Consider the following 13,070-nt stretch of genomic DNA (forward strand, 5'->3'; position numbering starts at 1 on the left):
CCAACTGCTTTTATGTCTGGGCTGGGAAATAGGGGCTGGAGTAAGCAGAGGCCAGCATGAAGGTGCAAAGGAGGCGAATGTTTATTGGGGGGGCGTGGGGGGCAGGGGAACATCACTGTCGCTCATACATCTCCCGCAGGATCTTCATGCTTTCTGAGTACCGAAGCTGATTCCGATGAGATGCCTCCTTCCACCTGCAGTGGGGGTAGAAAAGCAACGGGAAGACTCAGCAGTTGGGGTGGAGGCCATAGGGGTACAAACAGGTTGGGGGATGCTCACCTCTGGCGGATGCGTTTCCAGCGCTGCATGTTGCGATAGATGAGTGTGGACGGTGAGGGCTCAGGCTCCGAGGGCTGTGTGGACAGGAGCCAGGCTGGGTTGGCCACGCCCAAGGCCCATAACATATGCCCCACAGCCTTGGGCCGGCCTGCATACCTACCTCATCATCAGGGGTACCCTGGGTCTCAGGCTGCAGGGGGGATGGAATTCGGGATCTGCAAGCATCTCCAGGTGGTCCAGCGGCTGTGGGTGGAGGCAGCTTGTACACATCACGACTCTTGCTGTTGGTGACCTCGGAACTCTGGGGAAAAAGGAGCCCCACACCAGGCCCAAGAGAGTTAGGGAAGGGGGCCCGTAGTACACATTTCACCCCTCCTGCCTTTCAGTGATGGCAGACATTAGGTCTCACCAGGGCTCTTAAAAGCCATGCAAAGAACTGTCTGCTCCAGGGATCCCTGCCTGTATTCTCCTGTCCAGCCCAGGGACTTCCAATCACTCCTACCCAGCCCAATAGCCCCCATCTGCTCCTCTAGGCCAGGTGGCTACACTTGTTTGCACTAAGGACCCCTGTGTCAAGCCCCCAGCTTTTGGGGACCTCTGATCTTGGAGGCCACCTTTACCTGCCCAAGGGAACCCTGTCCCCTTTCCTTCTCAGGCCAGGTAGGCATGTCTGTCTGCTTTAGGGAGTTCTACCCATACCCTCAGCCAAAGGGTTCCTATCTGTGTGCCTCATGGGACCCAGAAGTCACTGAGGCAGAGGACACCTTTAACCATCTACCCACTGGCTGCTGGGAGGGCCCCCCTCCACATCCAACCTCCTCATCCTCAGGCAGCGGGGGCAGCGGGGAGCTGGGGGAGCGTTCCCGCTCGCGCACTGAGGGGCTGTTGCGCATCCAGGCACGGCAGATCGGGTACAGTGGTGTGTTCTCGCTGAACTGGGCCAAGTCCACACTCCGGTCAAACAGCTTGATCACATACGTGTCTGGGGTAGTGGGAGGGGAAGGTGTGTGAACATCCTACACAGCTCTCCACCGGGGCCTGCCCTGCAGGGCCACCGCCTACTCACTGGATCGCTGCGGCCCTCCCTCAGCCAGCCCGTCATCCATCTCCCTCCTCTTCTTCCTCCGCTGGTGGGGGAAGCGGGCGGACGGCCTGCGTGGGGCATAGAACATCAGGACCAGGGCAGGGCGCAGACCTCCCGTCAGTTGGCTGGGGCCCAGGGCCACCTTACCGTTTGCCAGTGGCTGCAATGGAACAATCCCTGTGGGGAGAGACGAGGCGTCAGCAAGCCGATCCCCGAACAGAAGCCTGCTCAAAACTACCCCAAAGGGCACCCTGCGGATACTGAGATGTTCACACAGCACCCAGCCCCCCTTAGATCCTGTGTTCTGCCCACACCTCCAGGGCTGTAGGTGCCAAGCATGAGGGGACCTGAGCTCCTGCTGCTACAGGGTCTCTGTACATGCAGGGTGGTCAGGACTATGGTGGAGAAAGCACGGAGCAGGGTGGTCAGGGCCCGGATGGGGGAGGAAGCTGTCCAGCACAGACCATCAGCTGGATCCCATCAATAAAACTTACTTGTTGTGGGTGTCCGAGGGGGTTTTCCCAGCTTCCTCTTCCAGACGCTCCCTGGTAGCAGGAGAGGACTATGGGCTCAGGGTTCCCAGGGCCGAGTGGGAAGGCACTGAGTGGCTTTTCCACTGGGCCCCTTGCTCCCTAAGCCAGCCTCTGAGGTCCTACCCAGATCTACCCAGGACCAGAGGGTCCAACTTGCCAGGACCCCCAACCCTCTATGACCGGTGCTGGGCTACATCCCAACCTGTCCATGTGACTCTTCTCCAGCAGACACTGCAACACAGCATCAAGTTGGTTCCGGGCCTTGGCCATCTCCAACTCTGGGGAAGAAGATACCAAGCAGGAGTCAGTGGCCAGCTAGCTAGGCTGCAGAGGGGCATGCGCACTCAAGCCAACAGCCAGGCCCAGGCATGCTGACAGGGTGCAGGGGGCACAGACAATTGATGTGATGAGCAAGAGCTCTGGGTTCCAGGGCTGACCCACATGCTCATGTGTGACCAAAGGCAAGTCACCTTAACTCACTGAGCCTGCTTCCTCATCATGAAAATAGGTCTCCCAATGATACCTATCTGCAAGGACTGTTGTTTGTTTGTTTAAGGATTTTATTTATTCATGAGAGACAGAGAGAGAGAGAGTGGCAGAGACACAGGCAGAGGGAGAAGCAGGTTCCCCACAAGGAGCCCAATGTGGGACTTGATCCTAGGACCCTGAGATCACGCCCTGAGCTGAAGGCAAACACTCAACTGCTGAGCCACCCAGGCATCCGGATTGTTTGGAGGCTTAAATAAACCTATGGTGCATATGAACCTCTCAGCAGCAGCGTGCAAGAACAGCAAGTAAGTTGTGCAGAGTACGTACCATGTGCCAAGAATTGTCCCAAGCATATCACAGACGCTAACCCATTACATTTTCACAATAACCCTGGCAGGTAGATGTGCTTATCTTCATCTTATGTATGATGAAACCAAGGCACAGAGAAGTCAGGCTACTTGCTCAGAGTCACACAGCCAGGCCACTGCAGGGCTGAGGATTTGCACTCAGGCCGTCTGGCTCCACACACAAAGTCAGAAGGCAGAGACTCAAGCTGGGTGCAGAATCTAGGCCCTAGATGTGCGTTGTTTGGCGGAGGCAGTGGTATTATTTTAAATCTGAACTAAATCTGAAAGGACAACATTTAATAATTTGGAGATCACACCTAAAATATTCATTTGGGGCTTCCCCCCTGCCAGGGAGATAACCTCCGGCACCTGCATTCCAGGCCTCAACACAGAACTTGAGGTGAGGGTATAAATATTCTCCTCTCGCTCTTATGCCAGTACCTAGCATCACTCTGGCCCAAAGCTCAGAGCCTGGAAGGACACGTAAGGACATGCTTTGCCAGCCCTGGGATGGGGAGATATGGGGATTCCCAACATCACTGCGGAGAGACAGGGTCAGGGTAAAGGGCTAGGGGCAGCTGAAATTCTAGCAAAGAGCCCTGGGCGGGAGCCAAGATACAAGGCATACCCACATCTCTTTCCCTAGCACCTGCTTCTCTCCTGAACCTTAGACCTTGGGATCCCATGGCCTCCTAGATACCTTCCCTTGGACATCCCCTAGGTCCCTACCATCTGCTGGGTCCCACACTAGCCTCAGTGCTTCTCTTAACTTTACCCTCTTTCCTGGGCCCCCATCTCAGGGTTGCCCCACTGGCCCCCAGTCCGTCCCTAGGCCTCAAAATAGACACTCTCCCCCACCCCAGCTCACCAACAGCATGGCCTGTCCACTTGGCCTCCTGAGTGTCTCTCCACCCACCCACTCCTTACCCTGGTCCTTTCCCTTTCTTCTCCTGGGCTTCCAGCCTCGATGTCCTCCTCTGACCTACCCTCCACAAGCTGGTCAGAGGACTCTTTGGAAAACCAAACTGGCCCTGATCCTCCCCTGCTTAGAATGCTCCACGACTCTGCGGAGCCCTGGGACTCCTGAGCTCTTCGGCCTGATGTTCACAGGCCTCCACGACCCTGCCTGCCTTACCCCTGCCCCCACCATCATTTGTGGTCAGGCCTCTACTCTTGCACTCACATTTTTTTTTTTTTTGCATTTGGGGGGGGGGGGGTGTATTTTTTTTAACTCGCTCCTCAGTTCCAAACCCTCCCTTGGCTCCCCATTTCCCTCAGAGCAAAAGCCAGAGTCCTAACTTGGGCTCACAGGATCTGTCCTCCTCCCTCTCGCTCTTTGTCATCATCCTCTCACTCTCCCTTCACTCCCTGTGCTCCAGACACACTGGCCTCCCTGCTGGTCCCTTGCACGCGCCAGATGAGTCTTCCACCTCAGGGCCTCTTCAGAGCTACTTCCTTGGTCTGATTTGCTGTTCCCTCACCTATGCTCATCGCTCTCTCCCTCACCTTGCCAGATCTTGCCTCCTCCTGTTTCGATTTATTTCCACTTACACCATCTAACACCCTACACGTCATCTTACTCCTTTTTGGGGGGTCTGGATCCCATGCCTCTCCTACACCCTCACCGTGCCAGACCCGGTTTCCCATCAGCTCCGACCCAATTCAAAATGACTTCCTGTCTCTCGGCTTCGGTTCCCCCATCCACCACATTTCCTACCTCCTAGGATTACTGGGATACAGTGGCTGCCAGGACTAAAAGCTTCCCTGAACTTCAGGCTCTGAGCACAATGCTTGGCCCATGACCACTGCTGGAAACAGGGAAACTGAGGCAGTCAAGAAGTCTCAGGCGGCTCGGGGTCCCACGTCTTCCCGCACCACACAGTCCGAGCCACCACCGTTCAACCTCAACACTACCTTGAGCACAAACCCGGAGGGTATGAGGGTGGCGAGAATCGTTCGATGCCTGACCTAGCGCTCGTCCGAGGGGCGGCAGGAAGAAGTCGCGTGGTCCGTCTTATCGCGATAAGCCTGTCTATCGCGACTCCCATACCCCGGCCCGTCGGTGCTCCCCTAAAAGCCCCCTACCTCGCGGTTCTCACCTGATTTCTCCACTTTCACCTTCACCGGGAACATGGTTTGGGTCTGAGGTGTGGCTAACTGGGTCACAGGAGCCCAAAGGAGCCCAGGGTCACAAACCAAGGCTGAAGGCAGAGAGGAAAAGGTCAAGATAAGCTTCGTGAGCGGACAGTCCTCGGCGCTGAACAGTGTCCGGCGGCGACCGCCACTGCAGCCGCCACCTCCACTAGTTTCCCTTCTGTGGGCGGGGCCCTTTGGCAATTGCTTGTTTCCATTTGTCGGTGCAACCGTCGATCTCATCTCTGACCAATTGACGGCTGCCGCCATCGGCTCCCAGGTCTAAGTCCCACCTTTCTGTGGCCCCGTTTCCGGAAACAAACCGACGACATCCCCGAGCGCTTCCTGGGAGGTGTAGTTCCAGCTCCCGAGACGCAGAGTAACGGCGCCTGCGCCGCGCGAGGCACGGCGGGAGATGTAGGATCAGGGCTTCGCAAGGCTTCTTGGAACTTGTAGTGTTAAAGCTCTGAGTTACATCAAGTTAGCTCTTGACAGGGTTTATTATAACCGTGGGAGTCCTTCTGGTCCCTGAGAGGAAGAGAAGTCTGGAGTTAGGCTCGCTTCAATCTTACTGAGCGCTCGCCAGGTGCCAGCTACCTGTTAATCTCTCTTCAGGCACAACCTCGTTTATTTAGCAAATATTTTAGTGTGCCAGGCACTGTTCTAGGAACTGGGGACACTGCACTGAACAAAACAAACAAAACCTCTTGCTGTAATAGAGCTTGTATTTTAGAGAATGTAAGATTACAAGAAACAAGTAAAACCTTTTAAATGAAATGGAATGAAAAAGGATACCAAAGTAGAAATTGAAATTTTATTTTTTCAAGATTTATTTATTTATTCATGAGACATACAACGAGAGGCAGAGACACAGGGAGAGAGAGAACCAGGCTCCCTGAGGGAAGCCTGATGCAGGACTGGATCCCAGGACCTGGGATCACGCCCTGAGCCAAAGGCAGACGCTCAACCGCTGAGCCACCCAGGCATCCCAGATTTGAAATTTTAAATAGGATAATCAAAGAAGCCTTCTCTGATAAAGCTCTTGGCTATGTCTATTGCTGCAGACAACATCTTCTCCGGAAAATGGGAAACTTCCATTTACCACATATGCTTTAGCTTAGATACATTCTAGGAGGTAGCACTGATACCACATTTCTGATGAGAATATGGAGAGCAAGTGGGAAGTAGTTTTCCAATTCACACACCACCGGTACAGGATGAAAGCCCCTAGCAATGCAAGCATTATTCTTTTCTTAGTTTTGCATCTGTAAAAGAGGGTCCCTGAGCAGGAAAGTTCCAATTTCAGAGGGTGCAGAGTAGAAAGGATTGTACATGTGTGAAGCAGTAAGCCTGGCACAAAGTGAGCATTCAATACGTGTTTCTGAATATTAATAACCATATTAGGTCTTAACCCCCAAAAGATCCAGGAAGTCAATATAGAGAATTAGAGTCCTTTATTGGGGGATGTCGACAAAGAACATAGGAGATGGGAACATGTCTTTGGGGCTTGAGAGTGAGCTTAGAGTAGAGGAGCACATCCTGGGAGAATGAGCCCAGGCCTGCAGAGGAAGGTATCAGGGGGTACCCAGGGGTATGGTGAAGGAGAGGTAGTCACCAAGGGCACCCCAACGGGGCCGGTAGATCTGGAAGATAGTGATCCAGGTGGTGAGTACAATCACCCAGAAGAGGAAGCCCACAGCTGAGCGCCAGACATCTGTAAGAGGGAACAGGAATGGGTAAGGTTGGCCTCCACCTGCTCTCTGTCTCCCCCCAGACTGGCCTCTCTTCTCTTCCATGGCTCCAGAATTCCGGAACCCCCATCATTCCCTCCCAACACCTGATGGCCTCCCTTCTTCTGTGCCCTGGACTCACAGCCTTTGATTTGGCTCTGTTCGGTGTATGCTGGGACAAGAAAGGCCTCTCGGAAGAACCAGAAGATGTTGACCAACCAGAGAAAAGGCAGGAAAGCAAACCCACCTAAGAAAAAAAAAACAAACTGGAACATAAGTCAGTAAGGATTCCCGCCGGCCCCATAACCCGCCCCAACTCCCAACTAGAGGACGAAAGGCCCTCTCCCATACCCAAGTTCAAATGGAGTCCTCTGCTGTCAGAGACCTGGAAATCTTGGCTCCTCCCTGGGGCCCCAAAAATCTGACTCAAGTCATCTCTTTCTCAGGACCCGTTGTCCAGCCCAACATCCCCGCCCCCCCCTCCCCCCCGTCTCTTGGGACCCAGAAGCTGAGGCCCCAGCCTCCTCTTTTCTTAGGTCCCAGGCCCTTCTCTCAGACCCAGGAGTCTGCAACCCCAGTCGCCTGATCCCTTAGACTCAAGAATCCAGGCCCCCAGGCCCTCTTCCCTCAGGCGCTCTAGTCCGCTCCCCTCTTTCTTCTGGGACCCTAGGAACCGACCCTTACCCAGGTAGTACTTCCGGCACAGATTCAACTTCTCCTCGTTAGACACCCGCTCCAAGTTCATAGTTGCGCTGAGGCCGAGTCGTCCGGCGGGTCTGTACGGCAGCAGCCGAGCCTTGGCCGCCAGTGACAGATGCAGGGATCGCGAACAACCACGCCCCTATTACGACAAAACGGAGATAAACTGAAGGGTGGGTTTGCTGAACGAAGGCTACCCCGGCCCCCACCAGCAAGCTGACTGGGTTGAACGCTCTTCATGTTTATTCGGGCGCGCAAACGACCCCCAACTCACCAGCGGAGTCTACTTCCTCCCCTTGGAAGCCTTTGCCACTTTCAACTCCGGACGTTTGCACGAGATACCGCAAGTGTCTCTGGGGTTTGTAGTCTTTTAGGGGTGCGGCGAGGCTACACGCATGCGCCTTCAGGGAACTCCGGGTGGTGATTTTGCGGGGAGGGCGCGGGCCTCCAACACGCAAGCGCAGTAGGCAGTTTCGGAGCGCGTGCTGTGTCGGGAGGCAGCGACGAACTACACTTCCCAACGCTCTGAAGCAACGGAAGTGACGTAAGGGCAGACAGAGTTGGAGGGTTCGGGTAAAAATGGCTGAATATTTAGCTTCGATATTCGGGACTGAGAAGGACAAGTGAGAAGGGGCGCAGGGAGTGGCCCCTTGCGGGGGCCGGGACCGGGACCTTGGGTTCCCTGGTGGCTGGGAGGCTCTGGGCGGTGTTTCTGGGGTGTCCGGCCTCCCCGGCCCTCGGTTCACCTTTGTCTTTGCACCTCTTCCAGGGTTAACTGCTCTTTTTACTTTAAGATCGGGGCCTGCCGGCACGGGGACCGGTGCTCCCGGCTTCACAACAAGCCGACTTTCAGCCAGGTGAGACCCGCGACGGAGCCTTGAGGGTTAACGCCTCCCGGCCATTCCCCTCCCGTTGTCCATCATCACGAGGTCCCGCCTTTTCCGGATTGCTAAGGCCCACCCCACCACCGGCTTTTTTCTTGTCGGGCCTCTGCAGGTTCCTCCCCCTCCTTCTGGCCCTTCTCGCAGGACCGTGGCCACGCCCCCGTACGTACAAACTACACCGCTGGGCTGTCCGTGACTGTTAGGTTTCTCCCCTTCTGCTTTCCTTAGGGGCAGGCATCGCTGATGCACTCGAGGTGCTCAGGCTTCTTCTCTCTTGCCAGGTCTCACCCCTAACCTTCCTACCTCACCCCTTTGCATGAGCTCAGGCCCCGCCCCCTTTAAATTCTGTTCAGACCATAGTGCTGCTCAACCTGTACCGGAATCCACAGAACACCGCCCAAACCGCAGACGGATCGCACTGTGAGTGAGGGACTGGGCTTGGGGGACAGGGCGGACAGCCCCCAGCAGGTCACCCCCTGATTTCACCCTGCGCCCTCCTCCAGGTCACGTGAGCGACGTGGAGGTGCAGGAACACTATGATAACTTCTTCGAGGTGAGGGTTGGCAAAGGATGGGTTGAGTTCCCTGTGGAACCAGGAGCTCAGCTGAGTTCCTCCTGGTCTTCCGCAGGAGGTGTTCACGGAGCTGCAGGAGAAGTATGGGGAGATTGAAGAGATGAATGTGTGCGACAACCTGGGGGACCACCTCGTGGGCAATGTCTATGTCAAGGTGCCTGCTGTCCCCATGTTAGAGCCTAGAAGTGGAGGCATTTCAGTGCTTAAAGGCCACCACTGAAGCCTCACAGCTTGCGGGCCATCACTAAATCCAGCCCAGCCCCAGAGCTGCTAACTAATCCTTTCCCAAATACTTCTGAGTTTGATTGGTGAACCTGATGGACTTTCCCCTCAGTTTCGGCGAGAGGAGGATGCAGAGCGGGCAGTGGCCGAACTCAATAACCGCTGGTTCAATGGGCAGGCTGTGCACGCTGAGCTGTCTCCTGTCACTGACTTCCGGGAGTCGTGCTGCCGGCAGTATGAGATGGGGTATGGGTGATGAGTACCAGGGTGGAATCGGCACCTGGAGCCCCAGACTCCTGTGTGTTGGGGTGCTCTCACCGGCAGCAGCCTCCCCCATCCATCTACCCTCTACCCAGGGAATGTACCCGCGGTGGTTTCTGCAACTTCATGCACCTGCGGCCCATCTCCCGGAACCTCCGACGTCAGCTGTATGGGCGGGGACCCAGACGCAGGTACCTCAGGACCAGCCTGTCAAGACATCGCATACCCTAAGGCCCTTATATCATGAGATGGACCTGATCCTACGCCCCAGGAACAGCATCTCTCTTTTGTACCCTAAGATATCCTAAGACTGGCTCTAAGCACCATCCCAAGACCAGTGCCCGAGTCTCAACCCCTAAACTAGCTGGAACTCCAAAGCCCCAAACCGAAGACCAGTCTGCATCCCCAGTGGAGATCAGTCTCTGAGCACCTGTCCCGATACCACTCAGGAACTCTGGTTACTTGCCCCATCCCAGAGCATAGAGGCAGGCTGGGGGAATAGTGCAGTGCTCCTTACAGCTCTAGTCCTCATCTCTCCATCCTGTCCCCAGGTCACCCCCGAGGTCTCATACCGGCCACCGTCCCCGAGAAAGAAACCGACGACGTTCCCCAGACCACCGGCATGGTCGCTTCTGAGACCCTGGCTCCCTTGACCCACTCCTGACAGGCATCAGTGTTCCTGGCCAGGACCCCTCCTGAAAGCTCCCTTACCTCGCCAGCGCCGTCTTCCCCAGACTCCGGGGCTCCAAGATGTAATCTGTTCAACACAGGGATCTTCTCTTACCACCCCTTCCCTAATAAAGTTCTCTATTGAGGGTTTAGAACCTTTTAGCTTGAGCCTAGCTGTGGGCTGGAGTTTCCTTCCACCCCCACATCTTCTGACGAAAAGGGGAAGCGGGCTGGGCTCTAACCACAACGCCAGCCGAAGTTGTTCCAGCAACAGGTGGGAGAGCAACAGGCTCAGGGCCCAGGGCTTTAGAAACCCCTCCATTGGACTGGTTGGGGTGGAGACGCCTTTGTGCTGGGAACTTCAGCACAAAACATCTCCCTGAGGCTTCTCGAAGGGCAGTTGAGAAGGGCCTGGCTGTGTCAGGTGGGAGGATTCCCAGCCGGGAGGAGACTGGGGTTAGGGAGCTAAGGTAAGATCACCGGGAGTTGAGTGGGAGTCTCCAGAGGGTATGGGCCGGGTCCTCCATGCCAGCTGCCCTGAAATGGGAGAGGGAAATACCTAATGCTTAAGCTTACTACATGCCAGGTGCTATTCTAAGTACTTCAGGTAACGATTTTAATTTTTCACAATAAGACTCTGAGACAGGTATTGTTATCCCATTTTAGGGATGTGAAAAGAGGTAAGGAAGATGGCAGAGAGGGGATATGAATCCACTTACTGTGGCTCCAGACTCCTCATTCTAGCCATCTTGAGGCCTTGGTGGCCCTTCCGATAATGGTCCAGGAGCTAGAGTAGGGGATGGGGGTAGACACCCATCTTCAAAGGGGCCTGGGGGATCCCGTGCCCCGACATCACTGCTTCCTTCTGCCGGCTTTCCTGGAAAGTGTGACAGGCGCTGTGGCCGGAAGTCCTGCGGTCGCGGCCCCCCAGGCTGCAGACCCCGCCCGGATGGGGCCCCTGTGCCTCCTCCTGACTGCCGCGCCGCTCCTGGCCCAGGCGGCACCTCCGGAGGCCTCCCAGCACTGCGGGGGCCTCGAATACTGGAACCCTGATAACCGGTGCTGCGGCAGCTGCTTGCAGCGCTTCGGGCCGCCCCCCTGCCCGGGTGAGGAGCAGGGACGGGGGCGTGCGTATGTTGGGGTGGGGTGGTAAGGAGCCGGGGAAGGGCTGAAAGCAGGATTACTGCCTGTGAGGCTTGCTTCGGGGTAAGGGCAGCGAGATGAGACGGTGTGGGGCTTGAGCTGGTGCTGGGAGGGGTAGTGTGGGTTACCTTAGGATCCCCGCAGTGTTCAGAGGGTGGGCTGCGTGGATAAAGCGGGGGCGGGGGGGGGCTGCGGAGAGAGGGTCTCGAGACTGGCGGGGCTCGGGCGGGGGAGGGCGAGCACGTCGCTGATAGGTTGGGTTAGTAGAGTGCCGGGGGTGGGGCCTGCTGGGATAGGACAAAGGGGAAAGGGCGTCGCTAGTGCAGGAGAGGAGGGGCTGGGCGGCCACACGTGAGACCCTGTTTCCCACCAGACTACGAGTTTTCAGAAAACTGCGGGCTCAATAACGCTGGCGATCACGTGTCGCACCCCTACAAAGAGTGTCCTTTTGGGCAGTGCAACCCCGACAGTGCGGAGCTATGTAGGCCTTGTGGCGGCGGAGCCACGGCCCCCGCCCCCGCGGGGAGCCGGAGCGGAACCCAGTGGCGCTGCAAAGAGGTGCTGGTCTGCTGGGGGGCGGTGGGGGCAGGGGGGGCTGGGCGGGGGTGTGGCTTGCAGGAGGCGGGGTGGGAGCAGGAGGGCGTGGTTTGGGATGAGGTGGGCAGGGGCTGGATGGAGGGAGGGGGTGTAGCCCCACTGGAGAGAGGGGGGTGGGGGTCCAACAGGATCAGGAGACTTACCTGTGTTGAGATGTGTGTGGGCCGGTGGGGAGGGTAGCTGCGTCAGGCGGGGATTTGGTCCCACTGAGGGATGGGAGGTTCAGGCCGAGTTCAGGAGGGGGGCAGGTCTCCCGCTTTACTCCGACCTGTTTGCAGAGGCCCGTCCCTCCCAAGGAGCCGTGCCCCCTGAAGTCCTGGAAACCCGAGGTCTTCAGTTCCCAGGAGCCCAGCCCATCAGCGATTTCCAGTCTCTCCTGGACGTCGGAGCACAACGTCACCCGGCAGGCCCTGCAGACCTCTGCCCAGGCGGTGGTGCTGGTTCTCTCCGTGCTGGTGCTGCTGGTCACCTCTGCGGCGATCCTCCTGCTCGCCCAGCAGTGCCGCCGTCAGGCAAAAGTCCTCCATCCCTGTCCTGGCTTGGTTTGTGGCGACACCAACATCCATACCTTCTTGCACTCATCCTCTCCAGGCCCCCTGGAGGCACCAGAGGCAGGGGACTCCTGGAAGGAGGTGGCTCTGGTTCCCCTCCTGGGCAGAGGTTAGTCGGGGACGTGCCAGGGAGGGAGTGGACTGGAAGACTGCCCTTCCTCCCCCTCACCCCTCCACAGTTTGTCTCCCAGAGCTGCCGAATCTGGCCTCACAGCCCCTGTCTCGCCTCCTGGATGAGCTGGAGGTGCTAGAGGAGCTGATAGTGCTGCTGGATCCTGAACCCGGGCCTGGTGGGGGCATGGCCTGCGGCACCACTAGACACCTGGCGGCGAGATACGGAGTGCCCGCTGCCTGGTCCACCTTCGTCTACTCGCTGCGGCCGAGTCGCTCGCCACTGCGGGCCTTGATCGAGATGGTGGTGGCAAGGGAGCCCTCAGCCTCCCTGGGCCAGCTTGGCACGCACCTGGCCCAGCTAGGGCGGGCAGATGCGCTGCAGGTGCTGTCCAAACTTGGCTGATCTGGGGCCTGCCCAGCCTAGTCCTCAATAAAGCTTCCTATGAAGTAGGTGCCTGCCATTTCTGGGCCTCATTAAGGTGCACTTTTGAAATAAAGCCCTAATCGGGCCAAGACCTAAAAGGAGTCTACCTCCCTTTCCACCGTACACACAAGACCAGACAGATATGGCCTGAGGTGCCCCTGAGAGCTGGCCCCAGGGGCCTCTGAGCAACCTCTCTGAGAAATGGCCCTGCCTCCCCTGGAAGAGCTCATCCACGGGGAACTAGATGAGTTGTAACCGGAAACATATAGAACATTTCTTGCTCTGAAGCTTTAGCAGACCCCCACAATTTACCCTTAATTCTGAACGATGGCCTTGC

The 13,070-nt window shown here is 56.9% G+C and overlaps 4 protein-coding genes across 16 annotated transcripts; 2 read left to right on the plus strand and 2 right to left on the minus strand.

Annotated features, from left to right (window-relative positions):
- Positions 1–57: 57 nt before the first annotated feature.
- Positions 58–5,221, minus strand: LIN37 (lin-37 DREAM MuvB core complex component). 3 transcript variants are annotated; one of them, XM_025421749.2, is made up of 9 exons: positions 4,832–5,221; positions 2,099–2,174; positions 1,858–1,908; positions 1,511–1,540; positions 1,346–1,431; positions 1,095–1,261; positions 440–580; positions 280–353; positions 58–194 (listed from the first exon to the last, which is right to left on the minus strand). In XM_025421749.2, the coding sequence occupies exons 1-9, from the start codon at positions 5,133–5,135 to the stop codon at positions 113–115; spliced, it is 1,011 nt and encodes a 336-aa protein (XP_025277534.1). In that variant the 5' UTR covers positions 5,136–5,221; the 3' UTR covers positions 58–112. The 3 variants fall into 3 exon arrangements, with proteins under 3 accessions (XP_025277534.1, XP_035560222.1, XP_035560224.1); XM_035704329.2 differs by lacking the exon at positions 4,832–5,221 and adding an exon at positions 4,647–4,728; XM_035704331.2 differs by lacking the exon at positions 4,832–5,221 and adding an exon at positions 4,450–4,542.
- A 1,081-nt stretch (positions 5,222–6,302) lies between these two features.
- On the minus strand, positions 6,303–7,728 carry PSENEN (presenilin enhancer, gamma-secretase subunit). The gene is made up of 4 exons (XM_025421798.2): positions 7,569–7,728; positions 7,280–7,436; positions 6,738–6,842; positions 6,303–6,579 (listed from the first exon to the last, which is right to left on the minus strand). The coding sequence occupies exons 2-4, from the start codon at positions 7,338–7,340 to the stop codon at positions 6,440–6,442; spliced, it is 306 nt and encodes a 101-aa protein (XP_025277583.1). The 5' UTR covers positions 7,341–7,436; positions 7,569–7,728; the 3' UTR covers positions 6,303–6,439.
- Positions 7,729–7,817: 89 nt separating this feature from the next.
- On the plus strand, positions 7,818–10,072 carry U2AF1L4 (U2 small nuclear RNA auxiliary factor 1 like 4). Of its 9 annotated transcripts, none has more exons than XM_049110757.1 (8): positions 7,818–7,917; positions 8,064–8,151; positions 8,532–8,598; positions 8,682–8,731; positions 8,808–8,906; positions 9,087–9,220; positions 9,302–9,426; positions 9,787–10,072. In XM_049110757.1, exons 1-8 carry the CDS (start codon positions 7,874–7,876, stop codon positions 9,897–9,899), a joined length of 720 nt encoding a protein of 239 aa, XP_048966714.1. In that variant the 5' UTR covers positions 7,818–7,873; the 3' UTR covers positions 9,900–10,072. The 9 variants fall into 9 exon arrangements, with proteins under 9 accessions (XP_048966714.1, XP_025277565.1, XP_048966721.1 ...); XM_025421780.3 differs by having other exon boundaries at positions 9,331–9,426; XM_049110764.1 differs by having other exon boundaries at positions 9,087–9,208; positions 9,331–9,426.
- Positions 10,063–12,759, plus strand: IGFLR1 (IGF like family receptor 1). 3 transcript variants are annotated; one of them, XM_049110754.1, is made up of 5 exons: positions 10,063–10,178; positions 10,790–11,010; positions 11,421–11,605; positions 11,923–12,304; positions 12,375–12,759. In XM_049110754.1, exons 2-5 carry the CDS (start codon positions 10,854–10,856, stop codon positions 12,710–12,712), a joined length of 1,062 nt encoding a protein of 353 aa, XP_048966711.1. In that variant the 5' UTR covers positions 10,063–10,178; positions 10,790–10,853; the 3' UTR covers positions 12,713–12,759. The 3 variants fall into 3 exon arrangements, with proteins under 3 accessions (XP_048966711.1, XP_048966704.1, XP_048966708.1); XM_049110747.1 differs by lacking the exon at positions 10,063–10,178 and having other exon boundaries at positions 10,704–11,010; XM_049110751.1 differs by lacking the exon at positions 10,063–10,178 and having other exon boundaries at positions 10,704–11,010; positions 12,387–12,759.
- Positions 12,760–13,070: the final 311 nt, after the last annotated feature.

The sequence above is a fragment of the Canis lupus genome, chromosome 1 (genome assembly GCF_003254725.2).
Source record: "Canis lupus dingo isolate Sandy chromosome 1, ASM325472v2, whole genome shotgun sequence".
NCBI lineage: Eukaryota > Metazoa > Chordata > Mammalia > Carnivora > Canidae > Canis > Canis lupus.